Below are 13,083 nucleotides of genomic sequence, written 5' to 3'. Positions count from 1 at the left end.
TTGAAATTAAAGATAACAGGTAACACTAACTGGTATTAAACTGTATATAAATCTCTTACAAGTAATTACAATGTAAATAATCATGTACTATATAATCAAAGTGACCTATAGTCTGCACACTGCCAATTTCCACTTTCACCTAATTTACAGACAGAACAAACAAAATAACCCTCAAATTTAAGTCTCTAAGATGTTTTCTCAAAACACTTTGATGTAAAAAAATATTTATTCTCAGAAATCAACTTTTGGGACACTTGGATGGCTCAGTCGGTTAAGCGTCTGCCCTCAGCTCAGGTCATGATCCCAGGTTCCAGGATCAAGTCCCACGTCAGGCTCCTTGCTCAGCAAGGAGTCTGCTTTTCCCTCTGTCTGCCACTCCTTCTACTTGTGTGCCCATGCTCCCCCCACCCACTCTGGCAAACAAATAAATAAAATCTTAAAAAGAGAGAGAGATCAACTTTTTAAAAAAGGCCCAGACAGCTTTAGTCAATAGATAGTTGTGTTTGGAAGTTAAAAGGCAGATTAAATGAAATCATACTATATATTTTAAATGAAATACTATATACTTAGTACTGTTGCCTGATGTAAAGTATGTGATCAACAAATAGTAACTATTTTTATACTCGATAACCACACTTTCTTACAAAGAACCAACTTTAAAAACTCATGGAACTTGGGCACCTGGGTTGCTCAGTTGGTTAAGCGACTGCCTTCGTCTCAGGTTGTGATCCCAGGGTCCTGGGATCCAGCCCTGCATCGGGCTCCCTGCTCAGTGGAGGTCCTGCTTCTCCCTCTCCCTCTGCTGCTCTGCCTGCTTGTGCTCTCTTGCTCTCTCTGTCAAATAAATACATAAAATCTTAAAAAAAGAAAGAAAGAAAGAAAGAAAAGAAAAGAAATGCTAACTGTAGAATCAGAGTGTGGGAGTAGGGCCCAATAAGCAGAGCTTTAACAAGGCCACCAGGTGATACTGGTGCTTGCTCCAGTTTGAGAGTTTATTAGACTAGTTTCACAGAGCTCAGGGTGCTTTTTTCTACAGGGACTGAGGAGTCCTAAAGAGCAGGTGTAATATGGTTCCTAGGTATATCCTCTAAGGCACCAAGCACAGTATCATACACAAAGTAGGCACTCAAACTGGAACAGGTTAATAACAGTGTCATATAACCTATAGCTGACTAAACAAGAACACTAAGGAGACAAACTCTGATGGCTTGTCTGCATTAATAGTAAGTACGCGCTGCACACACACAAGGAACCGTTAAATAATTGGCAAAGCCCTGGGGCCTCTGGTACTTTGGCAAATAATCCAGACTTACAAAGTGTGATTTTTTTTTTTAAAGATTTTATTTATTTATTTGACAGACCAAGATCACAAATAGGCAGAGAGGCAGGCAGCGGGGGCGCGCGGGAAGCAGGCTCCCTGCTGAGCAGAGAGCCCGATGCAGGGCTCGATCCCAGGACCCTGGGATCATGACCTGAGCTGAAGGCAGAGGCTTTCACCCACTGAACCACCCAGGCGCCCCCAAAGTGTGATATGTTTTAAAATTTAGGTGAAAACTACATTTCTAATTTTACCAGTGTCCAAACAGAATTTGACCCTGGCTCTATAAAAGTCAACTGCAGAACATAAACTACATAAACTAAAACATAAACTTTTCTGTTGCCTTCAAAATTTATCTAATTTCACATGTTAGTTAACCGTAAGATATGGACCCAAGAGATTCCAGTTTGAACAAAGTGTTTAAAAAGTATATAACTGGGGCACCTGGGTCACCTTCGGTCATGATCCCAGGATCCTGGGATCTGAGCCCCTTGTCTGGCTCCCTACTCAGCAGGAGCCTGCTTCTCCCTCTCCCTCTGCCTCTGTCCCTACTTGCGCGCGCGCGCGCGCGCTCTCTCTCTCTCTCTCTCACATGCACTGTGCGTGTTCTCTCTCTCAAATAAATAAAATCTTTTTTAAAAATTAAAAAAGTAAAAAAAAAATTAAAAAAGTAAACAACTGAAGAAATTTGAAGGCTGACTGGATATTTGATATGAAGAAATTATATAAAGGGATTATAATTACAATTTTTACAAAAATAGCAGTTTTATCTCTTCTAAAAGCTTTAGAGATGAAGTGATATGATGTACTGAATTTGTTTCTTGGGGAGAAACCAAATGAAATAAGACTGGCCACTGAGCTGTTGAGTACATGGACAGCTAACTATATACCAGGGTTTTTCAACCCTGGCACTGTTGACATTTTTGGCCAGATATTTTGTTGTTGTTGTTGTTGTTAGAGGAGGAAGGGGTCCTGTCCTGTGTGTTATAAAATGTTTAGCAGCATTCCTAGTCAGTAAACTCTCTTCAGTAGTGACAATCAAAAATGTCTCTAGAAGAGCGCCTGGGTGGCTCAGTGGGTGAAAGCCTCTGCTTTCAGCTCAGGTCATGATCTTGGGGTCCTGGGATCGAGCCCCACATCGGGCTCTCTGCTCAGCGGGGAGCCTGCTTCCTCCTCTCTCTCTGCCTGCCTCTCTGCCTACTTGTGATCTCTCTCTGTCAAATAAATAAATAAAATTTTAAAAATGTCTCTAGACACCATCAAAAGTCCAGTGGGGGGCAAAATCGTTCCTGGTTGAAAACCACTGATAAAAACTCACTAAATTCTGGGGCGCCTGGGTGGCTCAGTGTGTTAAAGCCTCTGCCTTTGGCTCAGGTCATGATCTCAGGGTCCTGCGATCAAGTTCCACATCGGGCTCTCTGCTCAGCAGGGAGGCTGCTTCCCCCACCCCTCTCTCTGCCTGCCTCTCTGCCTACTTGCGATCTCTCTCTGTCAAATAAATAAATCTTTAAAAAAAAAAACCTCACTAAATTCTCCCTGCTTATTTGAAATTTTCCGTAACAAAATTTTTAAGTCTTATTTTAATTATACACTGTGTTTGGGGACAACTACATCTGTCTACATCTGTTGAGTAATTAGTACATAGCTTTTTTTTTTTTTTGAGAGAGATTTTTAAATTAAAAAAAATTTTTTTAAGATTTTATTTATTTATTTGACAGAGAGAGATAGAGATCACAAGTAGGTACAGAGGCAGGCAGAGAGAGAGGGGGAAGCAGGCTCCCCACCGAGCAGAGAGCCCGACACACGGCTCGATCCCAGGACCCTGGGATCATGACCTGAGCCGAAGGCAGAGGCTTAACCCACTGAGGCAACCAGGCACCCCTTAAAATTATTTTTAACATATAATGTATGTTATACATCAATCAGGCTCACACATTTCATAGCACTCACCATAGCACATACCCTCCCCAATGTCCATAACCCAACCACCCTATCCTGACCCCCCCCACCCCCCAGCAAACTTCAGTTTGTTTTGTGAGATTAGGAGTCTCTTATGGTTTGTCTCCCTCCCAATCCCATCTTGTTTCATTTATTCCTTCCCTAGCCCCCACATTGTCTTTTTCTGACTGACTTATTTTGCTCAGCATAATACCCTCTAGTTCCATCCGTGTCATTGCAAATGGCAAGATTTCATTTCTTTTGATGGCTGCATAGTATTCCATTGTGTATATATACCACATCTTCTTTATCCATTCATCTGTTGATGGACACCTAGGCTATTTCCATAGTTTGGCTATTGTGGACATTGCTACTATAAACATTCGGGTACACGTGCCCCTCTGGATCACTACATTTGTATCTTTAGGGTAAATACACAATAAAGCTTTTTTTTTTTAGATTATTTTTTTGAGACAGAGCACAAACAATGGGGAGGGGCGGAGGGAGAAGCAGACTCCCCTCTGAGTAGGAAGGTGAACGTCGGACTGGGATCATGAACTGAGCTGAGGGCAGACACTTAACCGACTGAGTAACCCAGGCAACCCAGTACGTAAGCTTTTGAGGAACAGCTTGGTACACAAAAAAAGCAGAGGGCACTGAACCAGAGATCTGAAGTCTAGCAGAAGCACTGCTACTAAATAGTTTTGTCACAAGCAGCTCCTGTCACTTCTTGAGTCTCAGCATTTCCATTAGGTCAGATTATTTGATTTTGAGTTTTAAAATGATTTGGTAACAGTGTTATCTCTTATTTAAAAGGATTTTATTCATTTATTTATTTGAGAGAGAATGCAAGGTGGGGTTAAAGAGCGAAGGGCGAGGGAGAGAGAGGAAGGGAAAGAATCTCAAGCAGACTCCCCACTGAGTGCAGAGCCCAACACAGGGCTCGATCTCATGACTCTGAGATCATGACCTGAGCCAAAACCAAGAGTCAGACACTGAAGTGAAATCAAGAGTCGGCCACTCACCTAGGCACCCCAAACAGTATTATCTTTTACATACCCAGCAGCTAAAACTGTATATTCACATCTGTAAATCAAACAAAAGAAAACCCAGTAGTGTATTGAGATGAAGACAATATTCTTGCACATTACCTGCCCCTTATGATTCTTTTTAAAGATTTTGTTTATTTACTTGACAGAGATCACAAGTAGACAGAAAGAGGCAGGCGGGGGGGGGGGGGAGAAGCAGGCCCCCCACCGAGCAGAGAGCCCGATTTGGGGCTCGATCCCAGGACCCCGGGATCATGACCTGAGCTGAAGGCTGAGGCTTTAACCCACTGAGCCACCCAGGCGCCCCATGACTCTTGATCTATAAGCAACATTCCTATCACAGTTATACCCAATTATTCAAAATCTAGATAGGAGTCCCAGGAGGGGTGTCTGGGTGGTCCAGTCAGTTAAGTGTCTCACTCTTGATCTCAGAGTTGTGAGTTCAAGTCCGACACTGGGAGGCCTAGCATGGACCTACCCAAAAAATTAATAAATAAGTAAGATTCCCAGGATAAGCAAAATAGAGTGTCGTTAATAAATGGAAAGACAAAGAGCTTCTAATCATAACAGCCAAAACGTCCATCAATGGTGGATGGATTAAAAATTGTTCTACGTTAACTGGATAATGTATGGAAGTGCTGAATCACTATATTGTACATCTGAAACTAATACAACACCTTATGGTAACTGGAAATGAAACCTAAAACTTTTCTTTATTTATTTACTCATTTATTTATTAAGGATTTTATTTATTTATTTGACAGAGAGAGAAACCACAAGTAGGCAAAGAGGCAGGCAGAGAGAGAGAGCGATGTGGGGCTCGATCCCAGGACCCTGAGATCATGACCTGAGCTGAAGGCAGAGGCTTAACCCACTGCCCACCCAGGCGCCCCCTAGAACTTCTATTTTTAAAAAAACTGTATATACAAACAATGAACTACTACTCAGCAGTAAAATGGAATGAACTACTAATACACACACAAACACGAATATAGATTCAATTTATGTAACATTCTAGAAGAGATAAAACTACAGAGACACATAAGAAATCAGAGGTTGTGAAGAGGTGGGGGAATAGAGAGGGGACTGACTGTAAAGGACAACAAGGTAAGCACCTTTCTGGGCAATGAAAATGTTCTATATCTTGACTACGATGGTGGTTACATATCTATACATTTGTCACAACTCATCAAGCCTTACACTTAAGAAGAGTTCTATCTCAATAGACCTGACTTTAACAATAGAGCTGCTCCAAAAACTGAGAGCTCCCATTCATTCTTGTATCCTTACCAACTGGCGGGAAGTCTAATACTTAGTAGTTCAGTAATGGCAGGTAAATAACATGGCATATGCCAGACTGTAACACTGACACAAGGGCACCACACTGTCAAAGACACACAACTACTCCCAGAACATTCTAATACAAATTTAAAAATGAAACAGGGCATGGTGAATTAAGGCAATGATGTGCTACAAATCTCTGACTGTGGGGCGCCTGGGTGGCTCAGTGGGTTGGGCCTCTGCCTTCGGCTCGGGTCATGATCCCAGGGTCCTGGGATCAAGCCCCGCATCGGGTTCTCTGCTCAGCGGGGAGCCTGCTTCTCCCTCTCTCTCTGCCTCTCTGCCTACTTCTGCCTATTTGTGATTTCTCTGTCAAATAAACAAATAAATAATCTTTTAAAAAAATCTGACTGTAACACTGTAAAAAGTTTAATTAAATACATTCCACAAGAATAAAGGCACACTCCATACCCTACACTTTTTTCTGTGAGAAAGAGAGAGCAAGCGCGCAGACTTGAGCGAGGGGTGGGGAGGGCAGAGGGAAAGGGAGAGGGAGAAGCAGGATCCCCACCTATCAGGGAGCCCAATGTAGGGCTCGATCCCAGGACCCTGGGATCAGGAACTGGGCAAAAGGCAGGCATTTAACTGACTGAGTCATCCGGGCACCTGTCCTACCTTTTTTTTTTTTTTTTTAAGATTTTATTTATTTATTTGACAGACAGACATAACAAGTAGACAGAGAGGCAGGCAGAGAGAGAGGAAGGGAAGCAGGCTCCCCGCTGAGCAGAGAGCCCGATGCGGGGCTTGATCCCAGGACCCCGGGATCATGACCTGAGCTGAAGGCAGAGGCTTTAACCCACTGAGCCACCCAGACGCCCCCTACGTTGTTTTTAAGGAATAAAGTTTAGTAGTTTCTAACAACACACCAGAGATCAAAGTAACAAGACTCATTTAGTGTAAATCCTTCATTATTACAAATCCGTTTTTGGCTTCAGTTCATTTAGAAAGTATGGAGCGCCTGCTCTTGGGTCAATGTAAGATTTTGCTTTTCTGGGTGAAAGTTAATGATCAAAGCTAACCAACTCACTTTTTTGCTTACTCCACTCTGCAAGTCAAGGAATAGGAAAATGGTTAAGTCAGAAAGAGGTTCTTCCAAGGGTCTATAAGAAAATGAATTCCCTGTGGGCCAGGGTGGCTCAGTCCATTGAGCATCTGTCCTTGGATGTCTTCATTGGGGAAATGTCTGTTCATGTCTTCTGCCCAATTCTTGACTGGATTTTTTGGTTTTTGGGTGTTGTTTGATAAGTTCTGTACAGATTTTGTGTTGCTTCTTTATACATGTTTAGTTTATTTGAGCCTTTGTGTTTTGCTCCCACTTGGGATTCTGAAGAGGTGGGAGAATGTTATACTCCTGTCAGTTTCTATTTCAGACCTATCACTGATAACATGCAATAACTAGGAGTATTAACTAAATTAAATATATGGGTGAATTTGACTGAAATTTATGTTGATATCATCATTTTTATTTTTTTTTAAGATTTATTTATTCGTTTATTTATTTGACAGAGACCACAAGTAGGCAGAGAGGAAGGCACAGAGAGAGGGGGAAGCAGGTTCCCCACCAAGCAGAGAGCCCGATGCTGGGCTCGATCCCAGGACCCTGGGATCATGACCTGAGCCGAAGGCAGAGGCTTAACCCACTGAGCCACCCAGGCGCCCCTCGTCATTGTTTTTAAATCACAGATACAGAAATCTTGGTATTATATACAATCAAAAGGGCTTTCACAGTAGTAATAAACCAAATAACTAAAAACTAATATTTGAATGAGTGAAGAGGAGCAATAAAACTTAGCCCAAGTAATATACTATGAAGCTGGAAGAACTGCTTTACCTCTTGTAAGGTTCTCTAAAAGAAACATATACCCTTAATGCCAATGCCTCCTCATCTATACATGCATTCCAGTAACTAGTCAGCAGAATAAGACCTTTTAAAAAAAAAAATGACAAAATAGTGGTCCCTGTGTATAGCAGAAAAGTTTAGGAGACAAACACAAAAAGATTATTTTAATTACAATAGACAAAAAGAGGTCATGATCCCAGGGTTGTAAGATAGAGTCCCACACTGGGCTTCCTGCTCCACAGGGAGTCTGCTTACCCCTCCGATTCTGCCTCTCTCTTTCTCATGAAAAAATAAATAAATATGGGTTGAAAAAAGAAAAAAGAAAATGAATGAACTCACTGACTCACCTAGTCTATGATTTTTTTTTTTTTTTTTAGATTTTATCTATTTATTTGACAGATAGGGATCACAAGTAGGCAGAGAGGCAGACGGAGGCAGAGGAGAAGCAGGCTCCCTGCTGAGCAGAGAGCCCGATGTGGGGCTTTGTGGGGCTCAATGCAAGGGCTTGATCCCAGGACCTGGAGATCATGACCTGAGCCGAAGGCAGAGGCTTAACCCACTGAGCCACCCAGGCGCCCTAGCCTATGATTTTGTATTATTCACTCTTTATGGAACCTTCTAATCCATCTCAGGTGAAGGAACACATGCCACTGGTCTACTCACTTACCAGGCTAACGAGCATCAAATACTCTACCTTAATACACTACAGGAATGCTTTAGACCAAAGTTTACAGGAACAGATTAAATCCCCGGAGAATTATCCAGCAAACAAGTGGCATTTTGAAGATTAAAATGAAGGCACTTGATGCCAGGAGGCCACAAAGTCTCGGGACATTGGCGGAAGCGTGGAAACAGGCAGGGCAAGAAAGCTCTTCCTAAGTGACGGCATTTTCTTGCCAGGAAGCAGCTCATAACACGGATCACGAGCGGCCCGTGAGGTGTCTTCACGAGCTACGTGCGGGATGTTTTGCAGAAGATGTCCCCCAGCGAGACTTAAGAGTTCTGGACCCGGGGCGAGACGAGCTCGGAACGCACTTGGGCAGGGTCAACATCTGTCCTCAGGAATTTCCCCAAGTTGTCGTTCCCTAAAAATGCTGTTCCCGGCCGTTTTAAAAGGTCTCCGAGAACAAAACCAAAGGTCCCTTTTACAGAATCATAGGATGGGAGCGCTAGAAGGGGCCCAAGGCTCAGGCAACCTGCTTCCCCGCACCCCGGCCCTTCGGAGCGCCTTGCACGGGAAGGAAACTGCTCCTGGACGCGGTCTCTACTCCCTCCGCAAACTTCTCTTCCGAACAGCTCTGCACTTCCTCCCGAGGCCCCTCGGAGGTTCCTCAGTGGCCATCAGCCGTAGTGACTGTCACTAAACTTAGTCCCAGACCTTCACACACCGGGCACGAAGGACAGTCCCCTCGCCCCGGTCAGTTACTCCTCGTCGGCACCACGAAGCGTCTCCAGCCTGACAGCTGCGGGGCTGCGCCCGGCCTACACGGGGGTCTGCTTGGAGCAAGCACTACACCCGCAGGGACGCGACCCACACTCGCCTCCCCCCCACCCCCCCGCCGCCGCGGCTCCCCGGGACCTCAGGTCACCGCCCGGCCAGGCCGCAGCTCGTGGGCTTTCCAGCAAACCAGACTCCGGCGCGAACACCGAGGCGCGGCCCGGCCCGCACGCCCCGCGCGGCAGAGCGGCCGCCTCCGGAAAGCGATCCGGCCGGGCTGCCCCCCGCCTCCCGCGGGCGGCGGCGGACGCCCGGCCCCGGCGGACCCCGAGAACGCCCCGGCCACTTACGTTCTCAGTGTCTCTCTCATTCACCGTGGGCAGCGGGGTCCGAGTGGACATTGTACTTCACTTCGCTTCTGCACAATGCGACGGTGAAACAAAACAGCGCGGCCTTGGGGGGCCGGCGACCGCGTCCTCGAGGGCCCTGCGGTTCCGGAGCGGCGCCGCGGAGGGCGGCTCCCCTCCCCCACGGCCGTCTAGATCCCGGGCCGGGCCCGGGCCGTCCCTCTGCGGGTCCCGGGGCTCATGCTCCCCCCGGCCCCGGCGGCCGCGCCGAGGAGCCCCGCGGGCGGCGGTGGCGGGGCCGGGCCGGCGGCGGCGGGCTGCGGGTCGGCCCGCCGGCGTCCCCGCGCCTCAGGGCGCCCCGCGGGCCCGGACCCCTTCGCCTCCTCGTCCGCCCTCGCCCGTCGCACCGCGGATTTCAGCGCCGGGGCCTCCACACAGCGCCGCCGGCTGCCCCTGAAGACGAGGACGAGAAGGATGTGGACAAGGTGAAGTGCAAGACAGGCCGCCGCGGGCTGCGGGCGCCGACCATGGAGGGGGCTGCGGAAGCGGCGCCTGCGCCCGGCTGCTCCGCTCCCTCCGGTTCACTTGCCGCCTCAGCCTCCACCCGCCGGCCGCCGCCGCTCCCGGTACCTCAGAGCCTCACGGACCCAAGATGGCCGCCCCTCGGCTTCCTCTGCTGCCTCCGGATGCCGGAAGTGACGGCACCGCCGCCTCCCGGAGCTCGGCCAATCGGCGCGGCCCGAGGCAGCCTGCTCGGCTGCTGTTGCTAGGGGCGACTTGGTCCTGTCCCGGGCGGAGGCGGCGGCGCTCTGGGCGCGGACCGGGCGGCGCGGCGCGGTGGGCGGCAGGCGGCGGGCGCCAGGTGCCCCCGAAAGTCGGCGTGTGCCCCTGGGCGGTGGTCTGAGTGCGACTGCTGGGGTGGCATTTACAGTGTTCGGTGGAACGCCTACCGTGTGCCGAGGTCGAGGTCGCGCCCGCGGGGCCGCGCTGCGCGGAATCGAGCCGCGGCGGCGGTTATAGGGCCGGGGCTGTGGGCCTGATTCACGGTGACTCGGGACTCGCGGAGTCAGTCACCCTTCCTGCCCCCAGCCCTGGGTAGCCGGGGGCTGGGCACGGCTCCCTCGAGGAGCTCGCGGTCAGGGGGGAGAGGGACCCGGACTCGGCTAAACGCCGTCGGGAAAGAGGCTCAGACGGGCGGTTGGAGAAGGAGCGAGGCGGAGCCCCAGAAGCTCCCGGGGACCCACTCCTCAACGCCAGCGCGCGGCTGCGGAAGGGCTGGAAGCACCCTGGGCCCCAGCCCGGGGCCGAGCTCAGCGACGCCTGCAGCCTGGAGCATCGGGAGTGCCGCTGGGGTGCTCCCTCGCCTCTGCGGGTGCCTGGGGGTCCTGCGCAGACCCCGGCCCGCGGCGGCTGGACGCCGTTGGTTCGGGGTGCGGAGGAAGAAGGGGGTCTTGGCTGAAGTAACACGAACTGTCACTGAGTCTACCTGGTGGATACATTACATTTGTTATCTCATGTAAGCCTCGGGGTAACCCATATATTTTTTAGAGTAAGCTCTGTGCCCAAATGTGGGGCTTGAATTCTCCAAGAGCAAGAGTCATGCTCTACGGACCGAGCCAGGCAGGTGGCCCTCGAAGTAACCAACCTATAAAGGGGCAGACACGCCTGTCAACAGATTACAGTGACTTGACGACCCCAGTTGGCTTGCTGCGGGCTGGGATTTGAACCCATGTCCTAAAACTTCCCTAACAGATAAGTTCTTGTAGTCGATATGCCTTGTTTTTCTTTCTTTCTCTCTCTCTCTCTCTCTTTTTTTTTTTTTTTGGTTCCCCAGCATGTGAACCGTCTTGCTGTGTCTGGGACATTTCCTGCTCTGTGAGACATAGATGTCTTTAAACACCAGCATCATACCCAGAGAGGGTAGAGGCTCCCACCGTAAAAACACATGAGGACTAAGGTGCATTTGGGGCTCCCATCTCACCCTCTCAGGCTAGTGCTCACTGGGCTAAGGGCAACCTTATTTATTTTTTTTTTAAGATTTTATTTATTTTTTTGACAGAGAGAGAAATCACAAGTAGGCAGAGAGGCAAGCAGAGAGAGAGAGGGGAAGCAGTCTCCCTGCTGAGCAGAGAGCCCGATGCGGGGCTCGATCCCAGGACCCTGAGATCACGACCCGAGCCGAAGGCAGTGGCTTAACCCACTGAGCCACCCAGGTGCCCCTAAGGTCAACCTTATTTAAAATGTTATTCTCTTGAAGTGCCTGAGTGGCTAAAGTTGGTTAAGCATCTGCCTTTGGTTCAGGATGTGATCCCAGAGACCTGGGATCAGGCTCCAAGTCAGGCTCCCTGCTCAGCAGGGAATCTGCTTCTCCCTTTCCCTCTCCCCCCTGCTCCAATAAAACGTTATTCTTTCTCTCCCTCTTTGGCCAAGGAGACATGGCTAAATTCTCATTACGTAAATGTGTGCTTCATACACTTCATCTGAAATGTGGGTGAGCACAAGATCCTGGTAGCCCTGGTTGGGCATAGCCCAATTTGGGGGATTGGGTCAGGGGAGCTTCCTGGGAAAGAGATGTTTATTTATGCCGAGTTTGAAAGTATGATTAGAGCTAGCCAGGAGGGTATGAGTGGAAAGGCTTTCCAAGCAGAAGGGCAGCCCGTACAGGAGCTCAGAGATGAGGAACAACATGACCGAGTTGGGTGTCAAGAGAAGGAGTGGCGAGAGGTTAGGTTGGTGGGGAACAGCTGTGAAAACACCTGGAGGACACACAGAAGTGTTTCAGCCTTGGGTAATTGCTGAGAGACAGGGTTTAGACAATTCAGAACAGTCCACATTGGCCAACGTAGTAGCTGGGGGATGAGGTTTCCAATTAAACACTTTTCTCATCAAGCCAAACATTAAATAATGACTCAGGGAATGTCAAAAGATAGCAAATGAAGCTGACACTATTTAACTCACGATGCTTCTGGTTTTCATAAAGGCTGGAATTAAAGAAACACTTTGAGCTTTTCTTATATATATATATTTTTCCTGTTTTTAACATTTAAATTCAATTAGCCAACATGTATTACATCATTAGTTTTTGATGTAGTGTTCAGTGATTCATCGGTTGCATGTAACACCCAGTGCTCATCACATCACGTGCCCTCCTCACCCCTGAGCTTTTCATTTCACTTATGTCAAATGATATCATGGTACTATAAAGACCTGGAAATGGGAAAATGGGAGGCAAAGTATGCACGTTACATGCAAAAAAAAAAAAAAAAGTTGGAGGAAGTGTAGAAGGAGAAAAGAAAAAATAAAGCACTGTTATGTATGGCTCCATGGTTTGAAAGGAATGGTAGGGCACGGTCTGAATCTGGAAGTCACTCTCGGAATGCCTTCTTCTGCCCTGTTTCATGTTCCTATTTCTCTATCTTCACATTACGATAGGCTCTATCTTCGTCTCCGTAAGCTGAAGAGACATAAGGAAATCTACCAAGCTGGGTGTGTGCATAGGCAGAGCTGACTCACATGTCAGGAAGGAAGCTCATCCTGAGAGAAGCCGAGGCTAATCTAGTCCTACCCTCATTGCTGGGGGGCAGGAAAGGATCGGAGCCTCCGAGAGGTAAAGTGGCTTGTCTGCGGCTGCCCAGCTAGTTAGCAGCAGAGCAGGAAAGGGGCCCAGCTCTCCCCAGCCCCAGCCCCGTGTCCTTGCCCCACACCTAGTGTGGGCACTGGGAAGAAGGAATCTTAGAGTACCTGCGATGGCCCTGAGATGACCTCCTCCAGACTGTAGAACAGCAGGGAGTAGTCAGGGGGACTGGGAAGCT

At 48.4% G+C, this 13,083-nt stretch overlaps 1 protein-coding gene across 8 annotated transcripts in view; it reads right to left on the bottom strand.

Annotated features, from left to right (window-relative positions):
• The window catches only part of MARK3 (microtubule affinity regulating kinase 3), a 120,515-nt gene extending 111,013 nt beyond the window's left edge, over positions 1-9,502 (bottom strand). For 6 of the 8 annotated variants that reach the window (XM_080807530.1, XM_080807532.1, XM_080807531.1 and 3 more), the window contains exon 1: positions 9,275-9,502. In XM_080807530.1, coding sequence (XP_080663656.1) covers positions 9,275-9,325 — 51 coding nt within the window. In that variant the 5' untranslated portion in view covers positions 9,326-9,502. The remainder of the gene's footprint in view (positions 1-9,274) is intronic. The other 2 variants (XM_080807536.1, XM_080807537.1) reach the window with 1 other exon arrangement.
• Positions 9,503-13,083: the final 3,581 nt, after the last annotated feature.

Source organism: Martes martes (genome assembly GCF_963455335.1).
Source record: "Martes martes genome assembly, chromosome: 7".
NCBI classification, from domain to species: Eukaryota; Metazoa; Chordata; class Mammalia; order Carnivora; family Mustelidae; genus Martes; species Martes martes.
The sequence above is the reverse complement of the archived record's forward strand: the minus strand, read 5'-3'. Positions and strand labels throughout refer to the sequence as shown.